We start from the raw sequence: 20,375 nt of genomic DNA, 5'->3' as shown, positions 1-20,375 counted from the left end.
GCATATGCTTCTTGTCTTTAAACTGTTTACCAGAAGACCATATCTGAATGCATGGTTCTGTATTGGAGCATTAAATTTGTAAGGGGCTAAAGAGACAATGATGGATTTAGGGTTTTGGTGCCTCTAGGCACCATTGGTGCTGTCACCCCCATCACCCCTGTCCCTCCCCGAGGTTGGACAACAGGAAGCAGAAGATCTAAGGCATAGTACCCTATTTTCCTGTAGCAGCTCAGGTAGATTCTGTTGTGGCAAACATTTGAAAATCCAGACATTTCTATCTTATATATTACATTACAAAAATTAAGCAGTTTTTTTTTTTTTACTATGATTAGTGTAATTTTATATTCTTTTTATTGGGTGAAGAAAAGCAATCTCAAGTATCAGTAAAGGAAATAGACACAGATAGGGAGGGGAATCAGGAATGAGGTGAGGAGAAAGGGGGAGGAGTGCAAAAAGGAAAGAGGATTTAGGAATGGAGAAGATGAGAGACGGGTAACAGGAATCTGTGATGGGTAAGAGGAGAGAGAGAGAGAGGAAGGATCTTGGATTGAGGAAGGGGAGGAGAAAGTATGAAGGGTTGGGGAGTGGGTTTCAGGATCTGGAGAGAAGGGAGGGGAGGTTCCAGGATATGGGGGATAGAATCCAAGGTCAAGGGAGAAAGGATTTGAATTACAGTGGGTGCGGAGGAGAAGGAGGTGTCCCTACCATGCTCCAGTCCTGTTCCTCCTTGTAGCCCCCTTTCTAACATCTCACCCAATATGAAACACACACACAATAGTGTACTGTAACATATGCTATCGCACGGTTTTAATGCTGGAAAGAACTACACCTGTTTTCCTAGCATTAGGCTGTTTGATATGCCCGAAATGGCCATAACGCAATTCACAATAAATTTTTTAATTGTAATTTGGCCATTTCTAGGCTTGGGAGGGGAGAAGGGAGAGGAGTGGAGTAGAGAGAAAGAGAGTGAGCCTCTGGGGAGGGCTTAACTGTGTGCACCTATTTTTTTTTTTTCAATTTTATCTTTATTCAATTTTCATTCAAAAAACTTTTTAAACATAAGTTATATTGATACTTAATACAAAACCATATCTATTTTACCATAATAGCTTGTATCTCTATTACATAAACCAATAAAAGGGGGGTCCAACACGTATTGTATAAACAATCAAAAATATCATGATTGAGTAGAGAGTTATTTTTCTTTTTGCCTATCTATACTACCTCCTTCTATATTTTTATCCTGCAAAAACGTCTCTAAATGTAATGGATCTGAGAAACTGTACTTATTACCTTGATAAGTTACGTAACACATACAAGGATACTTTAGGAAAAAGCTAGCGCCAATCGCAAGCTGTTTAACCTTCAAAGAAAGGAAATGCCTCCTTTTTGCCTGAGTGGCTCTTGAGACATCCGGGAACATCAGTATTCTCTGACCACAGAAATTTAAATCTTTGTTTGAGAAAATCTCTAAACAATTTATCCTTGTCAGTCTCTAATTGTAAAGAAACAAATAAACTGGCTCTTTTCTGTATGATGTCAATAGATTCCTCGAGGAAAGTTGAGACTCCAATAGTTGAAGTCTCTACTTTTTCCTCTATCTGTTCTGCCATTTTCTTAGGAAAATAAAAGATCTTAGAAATTGCTGGCATATCTTTTTCTTCATACTGCATTATATCCCCCAGATATTTCCTAAACATTTCTGTTGGAGATAAGTCTAGTCTGGGTAAAATTAATCAGATGTAAATTTTTATACCTCATCATGTTCTCAAGATTTTCTAACTCTTTATGTATGGAAAAACTATCTTTTATATGGATAGTTTTGGTATTTTCCAACAATTTTAACTTGGTTGTTATTTTCCCCATATCTTCCTTTAAATTAGATACCCTCTTTTTTTGTTCTTCAATTTGTAATTTGTTTGAATTCAAAATAGCTGACAAGGATAGATTCATTTGTGATACATTTTCATTCACTTTTGACATTATTTTCCAAATGTCTTTCAAAGTTTCATCATCAGGGGGATCAATAGGCCACTGCTCTGGCCTATTTAATTCACCTTTAATGTCCAGTAAACAATTACTTATCTTTGTATCTCTAGAATCTAAACAGTCACTTCCTTCCGGTGGACTGCCAGGTTCGAGATGCAAAACTCCATCTGGTAATGGTGCCGAAGGTTGTGGGGGAAGTGATGGTCCTTCACCAGGACTTAGGGAGGCTGAAAACTGCATTCCCAAACTGTCCTCAGATGGCGACTCGATCCATCTAAAAACATGATGGTCCATCAGGCCCCTGGCTGTTATAGGGGATATAGGAAAACTTTAAACTTTTCTTTTCCTCCCCATGGAATCTGGGAGAAACTAGACTAAAAAAAAAAGTCCACCAATATCTGGATCCTGGTCCAGCAGACTGCTGCCGGTCTTCCGGTCTTCTCCAGGCAAAGCCACGCGCCCCTTCGGAGCGTGCGGCTTAGGCGTGCGCCGGCAGCAGCAGTGCGCCGCCTACCTGACAATTTTAAAGGGCAGTCGCTTACCGGTGACATCATTAGTCCTGCCTCTTTCTCCGCACACAGCTGTTCTTTCTGTTCTTTCTTTCGCCGGAGTTAGAGGGAAAGCAGTCCAACAGATGGTCCAGGAACGCTGAGGAGTCTCTCTCTCTCCTCACAGTAAGCTCCCCCTGTGTGCACCTATTTATATCTTTATAGGAGGTCCATCTAAGAGCTCAAGGTGAAGTGTTGGTGGTGGTTTAGGAGCCAGTTTTGTATGTAGAGTGAGATGTACGAACAGCACAGTACACCTTGGTGAAGATTTGACGTCATTTGGAATGAGGAAAGTCTCACATAGGTGAAATTTTGTACTATGTTATCTCACCCTAGCCTGATGGTACCCTGTTATAGAGTCCATCAAGCTAGTGTGAGAGAACATAGTAGAAATTTCATCTTTGTGAGACTTTCCTCACTCCAAATGACGTCAAATCTTATCCAAGGTATACTGTGCTGTTCATACATCTCACTCTACATGCGAAACTGGCCCCTAAACCACCACCAATACCTCACCTTGACCTATTAGATGGCCCTCCTATAGAGAAATAAATACTTCACTGCTATGAGGGCCTTTTAGATAGTCTCTCTCTCTCCCCCCCTTAGTGCAAGATGTGAAAAATAGGGATTATCACAGGGTATGCTAAGTTTACCGCGCCATATGATGCAGTAATTTACCGCGTGGTGCGGTAATTCTAAAATTTCCCTAAAAATGCCCCTTTTTCTTAACGCGGATGTTATCAATGTGTTAATAACTTATTTTGATTAATCTAGGGGAAGGATTGGTTATAGAAGTAGTAATCTTAGGCAGGCATTAGTAACTATCAAGTGAAGTTTTCTAGTACATAATAGTAATTGATCTTGTACATAAGGCAAAGGGTACAGGTAATTAAAATGATAATCTTCACATCTGAGTCACTGGGTTGTTATGAGAATCTTTTATTCTCTCATTTTATTTATTTTTCATGATTCAATTATTATCTTTTGTCCTTCTTGTCTTTGTGGCTCTGTATGTTCTGATACTTTTAAGTTAAATTATATGCATTTCTGAAAAGCCATGTTATTAATTCACATTTAAATCTCTTTCTATCTGGTAAAATCCGTAATGTCTCAGGCAAAGAATTCCAGAGCTTTGGTCCTGCTTTGGAAAACATGCGATCTCTCATTTGCATCAGATATGTGCTCCATATTGTGGGAATAGTCAATAGCCTTTTATTTTGAGATCTTAGTGTTCACTGAGGATTGTAAGGTTGTAGTATCTCCCCTAATAAGCCGGTGTTAATGGAATGAATGATGATGAATATTATCGTTAGTACTTTATAGTAGATTTTGAATTGTATTGGCAACCATTGCAGTGACATCAGTGAGGGTGTAATGTGATCATATTTCCTAGATCCTAGAAATAATCTTGCTGCAGCATTTTGTAATAGTTGTAGTGTTTTAGGTGACTTGCTGGAAAACCTAATAGTAGCTGCAAGATATAAAAGAAAATCACTAACCCTAATCTGTATCTCAGTTTAGTTCACTTGCAAAATACTACAAACCCCCACCTAAATTCTGGCCAGAAAAATAACATAAGTTCTCAGTTAAGTCTCAACGTGAGTTTTGTTTTCCTTTTCTTTAGACAAGCTAATCAGCTGTGTGCTTGAAGCCACTGCAGATGCTTGAGATCCTGTGGCTGCAGGCTTCAAACACACAGTAAATTCAGGCCTGTAAAGAGGGAGAAATCCAGGCCCCAGTTGCTCTGCTCTTTTAGATGATATGAGATGCCCTTTTAAGAATTTTCTGATCTATTGTATGGTAAAATGAGAAAAGGGGTCTTCTGAAGCCTGGGTGTGGAGCAAACTGTACTTTGCACCCCTAATGATAGCCCTGTATTCTTGAATTGAATTTCTAGATTATTTTATGGTAGCCAAATAACAATGTGCTTTTTTGATTACAAGAAACAGATTTTAAAGATGTTAAAAAGTGTAAATGCTGTATTGTCAAGTATCACCTATAGGAAACATCTTGTCATACTGAAGACTTCTAATGGTCTGTAATTAAAACTGATTACTGTACACTGACCTTGTGGCCTATCACTAGTAATTCATAAATTAAGACAACAAGTAATTCCATGCTAAACCTACAGAAGCAATATAAGCTATCTAGCCTTCAAAATAAGACTGCTTTAAAGATGTCTTTCACAATATTACTAATCAGAGGCTACAGTGAACTAATAAAAAGAAATTGACAAATGTTAGCATTAAAATTTCAGGTTTATAGCTTCAGTATTTAATACTAAAATAATAAAGATGTATAAATTGTGTAGACAGCTGTCAGGTTTAATCATATTCTCATAAAAAGTCAACTCTGTATGAGATCACTTTTTCAGGAGCTGCACTGACCAATGGCAGTGTTTCCACTCTTAGGCAACCTTACTTCATCTTCAGTGCTGAAATCAAGATTTGAGCTCAGGAACAGGGGACCTTCCTACTCTCACTGCTTGACACCCAAAAGGGGTTCTCGGAGTAAAGTCAGCATCAAACAAAGGCATCAAAATTCAAGATGATTTCCCCTATGCCTTTATCACATGATTAACCCCAGGTCCCAATAAACACCAGGGAATTCCTCTAAAGCTATGGGAGAGTCCAAGGGGTGGGTGAGGACTCACTAGATACCAGGGACTTCATCTCATCTAAGGTGGGGACCAGATGGTGGGGGGGCCCACTAGACTACTAATGATGGGGCGTTGCTAGGGGGATAAGAAGAATTGGAAGAGGGAGAACCAGGGAGTAGACCTTTTACTGAGAGGGGAAGGGTTTGGATAGGGGAGTGGGGAGTCACCACATATTTTTACACTTTTCATTTTGTATTTATTCTTTTAAGATGATTCTAGAGGCAGTGAGGGTAAGTGAGGGTGGGTGGGGGTCTTCTAAGACCCCTGGGGGATTTTTACACAGGGGGAAAGGTTAGAGCCACTACGGGCCCTTTAAAATGATGATGGTCCTTGGTGAAGGAAGTCACCATCATGCATTTTCCTATTTTCTCCACAATATTTTTTTATCATGGAATCTTTTTGCGATAAAAATATATTGCAGAAAATCCTCTATGATATTTTACTGTGGGAAGGGCTAACTATCATGGGCATGCCCTCTTCTCCCCCCCCCCCCCCCCCCCCCCCCCACACACACATTATTTCTCCCCTTCTATGATAAATTATTGCAGCTTAGTAAATGACTCCCCTAGTGTCAAGAGTGAAAGGAGTCTCAGTAGACATCTGCTTGGGACATGTTGAGGAGGATATTATATAGCATCAAGATTTGTTTCTCCCATGGCAAGCATCCCCATGAGAAATGCCCAAAGGCATCTTGAAGTCCCATTGGTGCCAAGCTACTCAAGGACAAAGAGGGAGTGCATTTATCATGAGATAACTTACACTTCCTATCTTAGTGGGTATTCCATGGCAAACTGGCCTTGGGATTACCCATAAAATTCCTCCAAATTAAATTCTTCTGACAACATATGTTTCCAGTCTGGGCTGGAGAGTTCATACTTAAGGGGTTCACACCCAAGGCCCTGTTCAATTCAGAAAAAGTGCTATCACATCAACTTCCTACAACATTGAGCTGTAATGAATGCTCTGAAAGCTTTCAGAGATCAGGTAGCCAAACATAGACAATCAGGTAGTTATGCTTTATCTGAATAAGCAGGGAGGTGTAGGCTTATACCTTGTGTAAAGAACTGCTGTGTGGGACTGGATTGTCTTTCATTAAAAACCTAATGAGCCACATAATATGTAGGAATTTAGAACATCCTGGCAGACATGCTCGGTTGGATCCCAAAAATAGTCCTTGGATCAAGTTGTGGCGAATAAGTGGGGAACATCCAAGATAGATTTGGTTGTTGTGATCTCACTGAACAGGAAGGTACTGAAATTTAGAAAATCAGAAAGCACACTAGCATCAAGTGCCTTCTCCCTTAATTGAGGTACAGGTTTTCTATATGTATATTTTATAATACTTGATTGTGAGGATCTTAGTAAAACTTAGAAAAGTCCAAGGAGCTGTAATTTTCATAGCACTATCTTAACTGAGACAATATCTTTGTGATTTATTCATCAGGAACCCAATCAGATTAGGTAATTCCCCAACCCTGATCATGCAGCATCAAAGGACACTATTTCACACAAACATCCAGTGTCTGGCCCTTAGAGCCTGGATATTGAAAGGGAATAAATATGCTGTTTTGGTTTCTGAGTTGTCTCAAATCTTTCTGGCTTCTAGGAAGGAAACCACCAGAAAATCTTATGGGTGTAAACTGAAGAAGTGTATTATCTGTTGTGAAGGCAAGATCGTAAATTATTTATCTCATCTCGCACAAAAACAGTTTTAATATCTTCTTCATCTGTCAGAGTTTCGACTCAAAAACACTGTTAGGGTGCAAATGTTGCTTATCATCAACATTCAGAAGGAAACCCCATCTCTATCCAGCCTTAAATTGTCAGATTTATCCAGGGTTTGCTTCAGTTGAAGCCTCCCATCAAACCTTCTTACTGTGTCATGGAACATCAACATGGTTTTAATCATAAGAACATAAGACTTGTCATACTGGCTCAGAACAAAGGTCCATCAAGCCCAGTATCCTGTTTCAAACCGTGGTCAATCCGGTTCACAAGTACCTGGCAGGATCCCAAGAGGTAGATTGCATGTGGGTGAATGCTTCTTTTGAGCCTCTGGACTCTTGAGATCAAGTCCCTGTTACGCTCAGAGGTGTGGACCCTTGGTCCGGTGATGTCCGTTAGGCCACCGTCGGTAGGCGAGGCCGGTCCTCGGGTTTGCAGGTAGGGTAGAAGAAGATCTGGATGCAGGCGCCTCCTGCCGGTCGTGTTGTCCAGATAACTGGCGCCTCCAGCAGGTCGGGTAAGCAGTTGCTGACGCCTTCAGCAGGTCGAAGAGCAAACTCCGAGGATCCTTCAGAAACCCAGCCGGAACCCAGAGGCTAGAGGATATCGCAGACAGTCCAGTGATCAGGAACCAGGAAGTTCCGTAGCCAGTCCAAGGGTCAAGAGCCAGAGAGTTCCGCAGCCAGTCCAGGGGTCAAGAGCCAGAGAGTTCCGCAGCCAGTCCAGGGGTCAAGAGCCAGAGAGTTCCGTAGCCAGTCCAGGGATCAAGAGCCAGAGAGTTCCTTAGCCAGCCAGGGATCAAGAGCCAGAGAGTTCCGCAGCCAGTCCAGGGGTTAAGAGCCAGAGAGAATCGTCGCAGATCCGGAGGTCAAGAGCCAGAAGGTACTGCAGCCAATCCAGGGGTCGAGAGCCAGAAGATACGGAAGCCGGTCCAGGAATCAAGCACGGAGGGAAACAGGCAGGAACCAGGAGCAAAGACAAACTAAGAAGCCCAGAAGCCAAGGCAAGGTCTGAGGGTTCAGACCCTGCCTTAAATAGTTACCAGCAGGTTGGAAGGGGTAAGAAGGTCAGGCTAAGGTGTAGGGAAGTTCCCTCCCAGGCCGCTCCTAAATTAGAGCGGACTGGGAGAGAACTGGGGAAGGCCGCAGGCATCAGCATGCGCAAGTTGCACTAATGTGCACCCCCTTGCGCGCATGTTATAAAATTGTGCGCATCGGGTAGCTTGCGTGCACATGGACACGCGTGTGTACTTTTTAAAAATTTACCCCAAAGTGCCTTGATTGCGTAAGTCTTCACACCCCTTGTTATAGTAAACCAAAATTAGTTCCAGTTCAAAAAATTGCCTTAAGACCCATAATAGGTTAGATCCCACCTGTGTCCAGTCACAGTAGTTGAGCTGATTTTAATACTTCTGGATAAAGAATCAAGCTATTCTGTTGTATGAAGTGAATTTGAAGCAAAGGTCAAAACATGACAAACAGAGAGCTGCTTAAAAAGCTCCAGGATAATGTTATTGAAAGGTACAAACAGAGGGAAGGTTATGAGAAAATTTAAATGTTTCAATATCCCTTGGGGCACTGTTGGGTCCATCATTGTGAAATGGAAACAGTTTGGCACCACCAGGACGCTGCCACATTCAGGCCATTCCAGTTAAGGAAACTGCAGTAGAAGGTCACTGTAAGGCCTAAGATTAATTACTTTAAAAGAACTACAGAGATCTTTGACTGAGACTAGGAAAACAAATAAGAACATGCCATACTGGGTCAGACCCCAAGGGTCCATCAAGCCCAGCATCCTGTTTCCAACAGTGGCCAATCCAGGCCATAAGAACCTGGCAAGAACCCAAAAACTAAGTCTATTCCATGTTACTGTTGCTAGTAATAGCAGTGGCTATTTTCTAAGTCAGCTTAATAGCAGGTAATGGACTTCTCCTCCAAGAACTTATCCAATCCTTTTTTAAACACAGCTACACTAACTGTACTAACCACATCCTCTGGCAACAAATTCCAGAGTTTAATTGTGCGTTGAGTATAAAAGAACTTTCTCCGATTAGTTTTAAATGTGCCACATGCTAACTTCATGGAGTGTCCCCTAGTCTTTCTATTATCTGAAAGAGTAAATAACCGATTCACATCTACCCGTTCTAGACCTCTCATGATTTTAAACACCTTTATCATATCCCCCCTCAGCCGTCTCTTCTCCAAGCTGAAAAGTCCTAACCTCTTTAGTCTTTCCTCGTAGGGAAGCTGTTCCATTCCCCTTATCATTTTGGTAGCCCTTTTCTGAACCTTCTCCACCACAACTATATCTTTTTTGAGATGCAGCGACCAGAATTGTACACAGTATTCAAGGTACGGTCTCACCATGGAGCTATACAGAGGCTTTATGACATTTTCCGTTTTATTCACCATTCCCTTTCTAATAATTCCCAATATTCTGTTTGCTTTTTTGACAATTTTAAGATTATTCCACAAACATGGCCTATATAGGAGAGAGGCAAGAAGGAAGCCACTGCTGATGAAAAACCCTATGATGTGCCACACAGCATGTGAAACAGAACACTTAGAGGCAGATTTTCAAAGACCTACGCGCGCCGGGCCTATTTTCAAATGGCCCAGCGGCGTGCATAAAGCCCCAGGACACGCGTAAGTCCCGGGGCTTGAAAAAAGGGGCGGGGTGGGGGCAGGGTTAGCGGCTTCTGGCACAGCGGCCCTTTGCCGGCAATCGGCTGGCGTGCGCAAAAGGTAAAATAAAGATTGGGGGGGTTTAGAGTAGGGCTAGTGGAGGGAAAGCTTAGGGGAAGGGGTGGGAAGGTCAGGCTAGCGGGAAGAGAATGGAGGAAGCCAGCGCGGCTCGGCGTGCGCAAGATGAACAATTGTGCACACCCTTGCGCGCGCCGACCCTGGATTTTATAACATGCGCACACGTTATAAAATTGGGCGTATATGTGCGTGCGTGCTCCTTTTAAAATCTACCCCTTAGGGCAGTGGTTCTAAACTTTTTTTCTATCGGGACACACCTGTTAGATGGTTCTCACATGCATGACACACTGAACACATGACAGTCACAAAGCTAAATGTAAATGTACATTTTGCGTCCACAGGAACCCCACCCCTCAGCATTGGGTATAAAGCAGAACTAGAACAATACCTGTACAACTCACCATACAAAAAAGATTTTCTAGTGTTATCTCAAAAACAGCAACACAAATGCCCTCTACTACCAAGCACAATAGCCCTACTTATAAAAAGACAGCAGTTCACCACCAATGCATGTCCTATTGAGAAAGCACAACAAATAAGGTGAGGTATTTTACTAGACTACATGCTAGTTAAATACCTTACCTCAGTCATACACACAAAATCAACCTTCACCAAGTATAGAAAGACCACAAATTACAAATATGGAGGCAGAAACTGGAATGGAAACCCCCAAAAAACCCACTCTGCATACATTACAAAACTGAAGAAATGGAAACAGAAATATAGCACCTAACATAGTACCAGGATCTGCAATAATGCACACACACTAATCCGTACAAAGTTATACCTGCATGATGGCATGCACTCAAATGGAACAACCCTACCTAAAAAAGGCATCACTACAAATATTAAACCAGGCCCTAAGCACCAACCCACCTCCAATTAGGAAAACTGAAAAAGCCAAGTTGCTATAGATTCCCACACAGAAATAATTGTAAAACCATATGAAGAAATGTTTCAAAACAACTGATGAATAGAATAACATCTAACAATTAAAAACTCTTAAAAATTATTAAAAATTCTCCAGACATCAATAAAATATTTCAAAACAGCATAATACCCAATAATTAAAATGGCAGTCAATCAAGAAAGATAAACTTAAAAAGACACTTTTACTTACCCTCTCCAGCCGTTCTCCTACTCCTTTCCCTTGAGGCCACACCAGAAGCTGTCTTCACGGTCCTCTTCCTTAGGGACCACAACCAGTCTTTGTCTCTCTCTCACACATATATCCACACACACACACCAGCCACACCCTCAGGACCAGTTTCTGTCTCTCTCACACCAATCATCTCCCCAACCAGCCTCTCTTTCTTTCTCTGTCTCTCTCTCTCCCACGTCAGTCAAAGCTTTATAGAAACTTTGACAGAAAAGTTTTCCGTAACAGAGCTCTGTCCACTGACGTCACCCATATGTGAGGACTAACATCCTGCTGTCCTGTGAGAACACCTGTTACAGGTAAGCAACATTTGCTTCACTTCAGGACTGCCATAGTACTGCTCAGTTGTTCTCCACCATCACCAGGCCTGCTGACGGATAGTCTATGTGCATTGACCTAATCCTCTTCCCACATTCTGAGGACTCGTTCCCTAGCAATTTCACTTACAGGTCTATTTCTTCACTTGTGGTGACAATAAGGTTTTTGATGACACTTTTAAATGTAGATCTTCATGTTCTGTAATTCTCAGGATGACCATCAAATTTAATGAGCCTTGAGTTGACAGTTTCACTTAGCCAAATCTGACCTGTCTGACATTTCAGTTTTCAAGTGATGAAGAGTTTGTAAAATGCTGTTGTGTGATATGTCGTTAGATTTTTTCTCACCGCATCAGTTCTAAGCATTGAAGTAGGGTGAGATTGATCATGTGTATTTGAATCTCATTGAGGACACTTGGCATATATATTCTTGCTGATGATATTCTCAGCCATGTCTTGAACCCAATCCATATAAGGTGCTGGGCTGTAGGCCTGATGCAGGTTCTTTGCACATGTTTACCTGAATCATGGGCCAGTTTGATTGTAGTTTATCCTTAAGTGTATGAGCATGTGGATCACTGTGGTGGCAGGAGTTGGCTGATTTCTCCTTTATTGGGTATGAGACAGTTACTCTTGCTTTCTTCTCCTCTTCCTGGCCCAGTGGGAGGTTATTCCCTTCTCTCTAACCCCGATCAAAGCAGGATATCACCAATTCCTGTTTATTTGGGCCCAGCAGGACACCAACTTTATCTTCCTCTACCTGGCTTGGCAGTGAGGCTGTGTTGCTCTCTTCATCCCATGGGACCTAGACATGAATGCAGGACCATGAGGGAGAGAGGTGTGCGCTCTGTAGATCCACTGCTGATTTTGATTGCTACTGCTGCCTCATCTTCCTCTACTCAGTGCTTTTTGCTCTCATCTGCTGCTGATAAAACAGGAGAGAGAATCTAGATTGGACTGGGAGCCAGGAGGAGGCAGAAATATGCTGGGCAGGAAGGCCTTGGGAGATAGAGAATCAGGAGTCTGCTGGTAGGAAGGGATGGGGGAAAGGAGGTTGGGTTGCTGGGTAGGGAGAGGTGGAGAAAGGAGAGACTAGGGGCTGCTGGGCAGAGAGGAGAGATGGAAGTGGAGAGAGAGATGGAAGCGGGCCTACTGAGTTGGGGGAAAGGGGAGGTCAGGAGATGCTGAGCAGGAAGGGGTGGGAAAGAGGAGGTCAAAGGTATGCTCAGAAGGCAAGGGGAGAGGGAAGGGCAGAGAGAGTTGAGCAGGGGACAGAGGCGACAGGGAATAGGATGCAGGGATGAGGGGTGTCGGAATTGTTGAACCGGGATATGAGCATATGAAGGGATGATTGAGTAGTTGGGAGAAGAAAGAGGTGGTGGGGGCATGGAGGGGAGTGACTGGGTACAAGAGCCATAAAATGTCAGTTTTGAAAATATGCATTTCTTCTATCTTTGAACTTTGCTTACTGTAGGAGGAAATATATTTTTGTTTCTAGTTCTCCAGTTTTGCACTGCAAGAGGAAGGTCTTAGTGTTTTCATTCCAGTTTTTGTTTCTGCATTTGTAATTTGTGGTATTTTATTCTATATTAGGTGAAGGTAGGTCTGTCTGTATTCTGTATATGTGTGAATGAGATGTAGCATGTAGGGATTTGTATCAGCCTTATTTGTTGTATTTTCTCAGTATGATATTACACTGGTGGTGAACTGCTGCCTTTTTATGGGTAGGACTATTGCTGTTTCCTTTCTTGAAGTTGGTGCTGCTTCGGTATGGCAGGTTTGATAAACATGTACAGAGTGGGGTTTGGTTTTTTTTTTTCCAGGTTTTGCATTAATTTACAGTTCAGCTGGTAGTAGAGGGAGTTTATGATGTTATTATTGAGATGACACCAGAATCAGAATATCTTTTTTTTTTTTTTTTTGCAAAATCATTTTTATTGCGAAGATGTGCAGTTCCACAAGCACGAAAAGAATACAAGAAAGACAATACCAACAGAATAACAATCGGTACAGTGGTTATGCAAACCTTCATTTAAATAACAGCATCCACCCCTGGAAACAAACAAAACTCCCTAACCCGCTCACCCCTCCCATTCAATCACGCACACCAGTCACGCCTCATACATCCCACTTATACATCCACCGCATCCAACTTTTGTATGGTGAGTTGTACAGGGGAATGCCTTAGTTCTGCTCTGCACTCGTTAGTTCCATGATGGTCATGTATTCAGTGTGTCACGTATATGAGTGAGTCATCTCTCAGGTGTGTCCTGATAGAAAAAAGGTTGAGAACTGCTGATATAGAGGGTAAAACAGTGCTATACTCAAGGAAATTGGAAATTGCTCGCCCTATATGTGTAGCAAATCACCTGGACCAGATGGAATGCATCCTAGGGTACTGAAGGAACTCAAAAATGAAATTCTGATCTATTAGTTAAAATTTGTAACCTATCATTAAAACCATCCATTGTACCTGAAGACTGGAGGGTGGCCAATGTAACCCCAATATTTAAAAAGGGTTCCAGGGGCGATCCGGGTAACTATAGACCAGTGAGCCTGACTTCAGTGCTGGGAAAAATAGTGGAAACTATTCTCAAGATCAAGATTATAGAGCATATAGAAATACATGGTTTAATGGAAAACAGTCAACATGGATTTACCCAAGGGAAGTCTTGCCTAACAAATCTGCTTCATTTTTTTGAAGGGGTTAATAAACATGTGGATAAAGGTGAACCGGTAGATGTAGTGTATTTGAATTTTCAGAAGGCGTTTAACAAAGTCCCTCATGAGAGGCTTCTAAGAAAACTAAAAAGTCATGGGATAGGAGGCGATGTCCTTTCGTGGATTGCAAACTGGTTAAAAGACAGGAAACAGAGAGTAGGATTAAATGATCAATTTTCTAAGTGGAAATGTGTAAACAGTGGAGTGCCTCAGGGATCTGTACTTGGACCGGTGCTTTTCTATATATATATATAAATGATCTGGAAAGGAATACGACGAGTGAGGTTATCAAATTTGCGGATGATACAAAATTATTCAGAGTAGTTAAATCACAAGCGGATTGTGATACATTACAGGAGGACCTTGCAAGACTGGAAGATTGGGCATCCAAATGGCAGATGAAATTTAATGTGGACAAGTGCAAGTTGTTGCATATAGGGGAAAATAACCCTTGCTGTAGTTACACGATGTTAGGTTCCATATTAGGAGCTACCACCCAGGAAAAAGATCTAGGCATCATAGTGGATATTATTTTAAAATTGTCGGCTCAGTGTGCTGCAACAGTCAACAAAAGCAAACAATGTTAGGAAGTATTAGGAAGGGAATGGTTAATAAAACGGAAAATGTCATAATGCCTCTATATCGCTCCATGGTGAGACCGCACCTTGAATACTGTGTTCAATTCTGGTCGCCGCATCTCAAAAAAGATATAGTTGCGATAGAGAAGGTACAGAGAAGGGCAACCAAAATGATAAAGGGGATGGAATAGCTCCCCTATGAGGAAAGGCTGAAGAGAGGGTAGGGCTATTCAGCTTGGAGAAGAGACAGCTGAGGGGGGGATATGATAGAGATATTTAATATCATGAGAGGTCTTGAACGAGTAGATGTGAATCTGTTATTTACACTTTCGAATAATAGAAGGACTAGGGGGAATTCCATGAAGTTAGCAAGTAGCACATTTAAGACTAATCAGAGAAAATTCTTTTTCACTCAATGCACAATAAAGCTCTGGAATTTGTTGCTAGAGGATGTGGTTAGGTGCAGTTAGTGTAGCTGGGTTCAAAAAAGGTTTGGATAAGTTCTTGGATGAGAAGTCCATTAACTGCTATTAATCAAGTTTACTTAAGGAATAGCCACTGCTATTAATTGCATCAGTAGCATGGGATATTCTTAGTATTTGGATAATTGCCAGGTTCTTGTGGCCTGGCTTGGCTCTGTTGGAAACAGGATGCTGGGATTGATGGACCCTTGTTCTGATCCAGCATGGCAATTTCTTTTCTTAATGAAAGTATGTTAATAGGGCCTGTCTGTGCATGTTTTTTCAATCCGCAGTGAGAGGAGGTATTCTAGGGGCATTCTGGTTTACCTGCATGCTTTTTTAATTTTCAAAAGTATGCATGTCATTTTTCCAAAACAAATTACCCACAAATAGTTTTTCTGGGATAATTTTTAAAAGGAAAGCATCTATTTCCCTTTGAAAAATTACTTTAAAGTTTGTGGGCAATATGTATCCACAGACTTCATACCAGTGCAGAAAAGGGTAAGAGTGAAAAGGGGCTCAGAAGGACCCACCCACTACCTTTATAGGGCTATGTCTCAGAGCACAGAGTTTTATAAAAATTATTTTTTTTTAAATTAGGGACCCTTGCAAAACTATTGACCTTATTTACAACTTCAGCCTATTGCATATTTTATATTAATTTTACTGTATCCTAAGTTCTGGTTTTTGAAATGACCCATAATGAATTGTGCATGGATTCTGCGTAAGGTACAGAATGTGAAAAGTGTGGTTTGTATAATGACCAAGTTGTTGAGACTTTTTACTTTTTTGTTATTTTAGGTTGCTGCTATAGATATTTCATCAAATAAGGATGAGGAAGAAAACTCAATGCATAATACAGTGGTCATGTTTTCTAGCAGTGACAAGTTCACTTTATATCAGGTTGGGCACACCATTTCTTTTCACTTACTTAGTATATTTTGTATTTAACAGTTTTTAAAAATGGACTTGATTTTAATCACCTTAGTTGTAGCCAGAAATATTTTCTGCAAAGATTGATTATATTTGTCTAATTACACCCGGAAAGTGTATCTTGAACTATAATTATAAGCTTCAAGATTTGAGGGAAAAGGCCAGGGCAAAATGATTACTGAAAAATATAATTGTACAAGTCATGCACTGTAGTACTTAATTGCTACTGAAAATTGTCTTTATTAGCAATGCTTTCACATTCCATTTGTCTTACAATTTTGAAATAATCATTTAGAAATTTGAATTCTGTGGTGAAACTAACTGATGTCTTATCAAAACATTAGGGGCCTATGGACTTAAAAGTTTTTCTCTGTGTCTTTGGGAGAAAAAACTTAGTACATCTGATCCTAAGTATTGCAGCTTTGCAGTCCCTCTACCATAGATATATGATCATGATTTGGTATCAAATTTCAAATGTATATATTGTATTAAAAAAATGCTGTATGTTTTATTATATTCAGGTTTTTTTTCCTCTGTTGCCTGAAAATAGTTTGCTGTTTTAATTTTTTAGGATATGTGCGTAGTTTGTGGGAGTTTTGGTCAAGGTGCAGAGGGAAGGTTACTTGCCTGCTCTCAGTGTGGTCAGTGTTACCATCCATATTGTGTCAGTATTAAGGTGAGAGCTGCTTTTGAAATATATTATTTGCATATGTTCATTATATTTTGCTGCATACAGTAAGGAAAATATAGTAGATTCTCATATCTTGTCAAGAAGCTCATTAACTATATAATGTTTACAATGTTTTCTGCATGATAGCATTTTTAAAGCAACTTTCATTAAAATCCGATTTTTTATAGTGCATATTTGTTGAGGAAACGTTAACCTTCAGTCAGAAATAATATTGATTAACAGATTCTTTTATGATGATAAATTATAGATGATTTTTGAAACTAAATATATTTTTTAAAGAGAATTTCCATCATATTTTCTGGCACCTGCAAATAGTAAACCAAATCTAATATTGCTATTTTTGGTTAGATGATAGAATTAATAGCATTAAGTATTTAATACATTTTCAAGTTTATATCAGGAAAGATTGTGAGTATATTAAATGTTTAAGGCATGAAAGATTTAGAAAGCTACTTATAAACTTATTGGCCCCAATATTCAAAGATATCAAGCTATCTAACTCCTAGATTCATCAAAATGCTATAATAATGCATGGATAACACCCGCGGTAAGAACAAGGGGCATGTTTATGGTAATTTTACAATTACCGCACCGCACACTAACATAGCGCTTCGCATAGGTAGTGTATCTCTGGGTGCGATAAACCTTTTGCACTCCATGATACTTGTATTTCGCAGTTGTGAAGTGCCCAGACAGTAGGGGGGAGAGAGAGAGAGCGCCTATTAATTAGGCCTTCATAGTAATCAACTATTCATATCTCTATAAGAGGGCCAGCTAATAGTTCGAGGTGAGGTGTTGGTGGTTGTTTAAGGTTTAGAGGTCAGTTTTAGATGCAGAGTGAGACGTACGAACAGCACAGTACACAGAGGTGAAGATTTGATGTCATTTGAAGTGAGGAAAGTCTCACAAAGATGAGATTTCTACTATGTTCTCTCGCCCTAGCTTTATGGTATGCTGTTACAGAGTCCATCAAGCTAAGGTGAGAGAGCATTGTAGAAATCTTATCTTTGTAAGACGTTCCTCACTTCAAACAACATCATATATTCACCTCGTTGTACTGTGCTGTTTGTACGTCTCACTCTGCATCTAAAACTGACCCCTAAACCCTAAATAACCACCAACACCTCACCTCGACTTATTAGTTGGCCCTCCTAAAGTGATATAAATAGTTGCAATAATGTGAAGGCCTCCCAGAGAGTTTATCTCTCCCTCCCTCCCTCTCTCTCCCTCCCCCCCCCCCCCTCTCTCCCTCCCTCCCTCCCTCCCCAATCCCACCCCTTCTAAAAAATTTGCATTCATCCCGTGCAGTAACACAATTATCGCATGCATTATGGTGTTAATGCCTTATTGTGTTCATTAATGCCATAACGCATTTTGATGAATGACCCTTAAAGTTAGCCAGATAAATGGCAGCACAGCTATGTCCCGGAATATATCTGGATGAGCTCTAGTTAGCTGGGTAAGTTATATCTGGCTAATTTTAGACCTAATAAGCAGGTGTAACTTATTTGATTAATTTAACTGGATAGGTCCAAATATTGGCTCTTATCCAGCTAAGTTAACCAGATATGTAGCTCCTTGCCCACATCCCACCCACAAGTTACCCAGCTAACTACTTGGCTGGATAGTGGCGACCGCTGATCGCAATCAGATATTTAGCAGCTACTATTTAACCAGATAAGTTACTACTGAATTTTGGCCTCATTTATTATGCAATCATTTTAACTGTCTTTAATGTGCCATATTAAATGTTACTTGATTTATGTCCATCTAGTATAGCATATTTTTTTACATTTATTGTATAGAGAAGTTATCACAATAAGTGAATATAAATTTAATTTTGACACTATCTATGAAGCAAAACACTTGTAAATCAGTTTTGGATTATCAGTTTATTTCTTCTTAATCTCCAGATCACCAAGGTTATACTCAGTAAAGGCTGGCGGTGCCTAGAGTGCACAGTTTGTGAAGCCTGTGGGAAGGCTACAGACCCTGGAAGACTATTGTTGTGTGATGACTGCGACATCAGCTACCATACTTACTGCTTGAATCCACCACTGCAAACAGTTCCTAAAGGAGGCTGGAAATGCAAATGGTAAATTTTGTTCTAATATTATCACTTTAACAGTTTTAAACTGACAGTGCAGTTTGGCTAATCCAGGCCTTATGTGTTAGACATCTCTTAATTATTGATGTACTTGAGCCTGGGATGACCTCTGTATGTATTTTTACCTTTTTAAAGATGCTTCTATGTTTGACATTGCTTCTGATCCTGTTTTATCCTTAGTATGTAAGATGCATTTCTTCCCAGTTTTCAGCTTTCCTGCTCTCCAACTATGTTTTTTTGACATATATAGCAGAGACTGGCATATAAAGACTATAAGGCCTATCTAGTCTGCTCATTCCTAATGCGATTCCACAGAACCTACCCAGTCTCAGATTTTGTTGCTCTCATTCTCACAACTAAAGATCCTTTGTGCTGCTTCCATGTGTTCTTGAATTATTTTGTTTGACTTCCATCAACTGAACTGGGGGAGGGAGGTGGCTATTATATGTATTGCCCACCCTTTCTGTAAAGAAGTTTTTCTTCTTTCATTCGTCACATCATGACTCCTTGTTCTAAACTTTCTACTTGGAAATTCTTGATTTTTGTGCATTGTTAACACCTTTGAGGTATTTCAATAGCTCTGTCATATCCTTCCTGACTTCTACGATATTTAAGTCTTTAAATCTCATTTCATGGGGCATGTGGTACAAACTTTGCACCAATATGTTATCCTTTTTCTTGACATCCTCCACTTTGTCCACATCCTTTTGAAGATGTAGTGTCATCAATGACCTGTATAAAATATTGATAAATTTATTTTTCATTCAACAAGCAATACTAATCTCAGTATGTATCAAAATATAAACTATATCTTCAAATTAGTCTTCAGTAAACTAATATGGTGCTTTTTGATGTCTCATAATATGAGGAAATGAAAGCACAAAATTCCTCATAAAATTGAATAAATGAGAGAATCTGCAAATTCATTTTTTATTTTTGTTTTCCTAGGTGTGTGTGGTGCACACAGTGTGGCGCAATTTCTCCAGGTTTAAGGTGTGAATGGCAAAATAATTACACACAATGTGCTCCTTGTGCCAGTCTATCTACATGCCCTGCCTGCTGTTGCAACTACAGGGAAGAAGAACTCATGCTTCTGTGTAGGCACTGTGATAGGTAAGTTATTGGGAATGATTTACTGTTCGTTTGAAGTATTTTTTATCTTTTTGTTGCTAGACAATTTCTTTTAAGTCTGGTTTAGTGGTTACTGATTAGCCAGGACTGAAAAGACTTGCTGATTTCTAGTTATAGGATCACATTTAAAATTCATTAGTTTAAAAGATTCAGTACCTTCTAGTTGTAATGCAACTGTTGTACAGTTCCTATATGTTCCATCTATTAGTGGCATCAAAATCATGAAGCCATCAAGGGGGAAACCAGATAGTGTTAACTCAGGATCAGCCTTCAGCTTGAGCTCTGAGCTCTCATTCCTTTGAGCCTCTGACTCCTATTTTGGGTCCTATGGACATTTTCTTGAGCTCCTTGTCTACTGTTGATTCCATCAGTGCATCTTTAGGAGGGCCAGCCAAGAAGAAACACAAAGCATCCCTCCCAAGACTGGAAATATCTTTAAGTACCAAAGAAAGCTCTCCCAAATGCTTCCACAAAGTTTCATTCAGCTCGATGTATGTTCATTTTTCCTGTTGGACCCAGGTGGTTGCACTGGAGATGCAATTGAGAGGAAAGCATTGAGCTTGTGACAGGAGAAAAATCCAGGTTGTGTCCAGA

At 40.4% G+C, this 20,375-nt stretch overlaps 1 protein-coding gene across 8 annotated transcripts in view; it reads left to right on the top strand.

The window, feature by feature from the left end:
* KMT2C (lysine methyltransferase 2C) overlaps positions 1-20,375 on the top strand; it is a 979,844-nt gene that overhangs the window by 427,636 nt on the left and 531,833 nt on the right. For all 8 annotated transcript variants that reach the window (XM_029588444.1, XM_029588443.1, XM_029588442.1 and 5 more), the window contains 4 exons: positions 15,721-15,822; positions 16,424-16,528; positions 18,457-18,638; positions 19,599-19,763. In XM_029588444.1, coding sequence (XP_029444304.1) covers positions 15,721-15,822; positions 16,424-16,528; positions 18,457-18,638; positions 19,599-19,763 — 554 coding nt within the window. The remainder of the gene's footprint in view (positions 1-15,720; positions 15,823-16,423; positions 16,529-18,456; positions 18,639-19,598; positions 19,764-20,375) is intronic.

The sequence above is a fragment of the Rhinatrema bivittatum genome, chromosome 2, assembly GCF_901001135.1.
Source record: "Rhinatrema bivittatum chromosome 2, aRhiBiv1.1, whole genome shotgun sequence".
NCBI classification, from domain to species: domain Eukaryota; kingdom Metazoa; phylum Chordata; class Amphibia; order Gymnophiona; family Rhinatrematidae; genus Rhinatrema; species Rhinatrema bivittatum.
The sequence above is the reverse complement of the archived record's forward strand: the minus strand, read 5'-3'. Positions and strand labels throughout refer to the sequence as shown.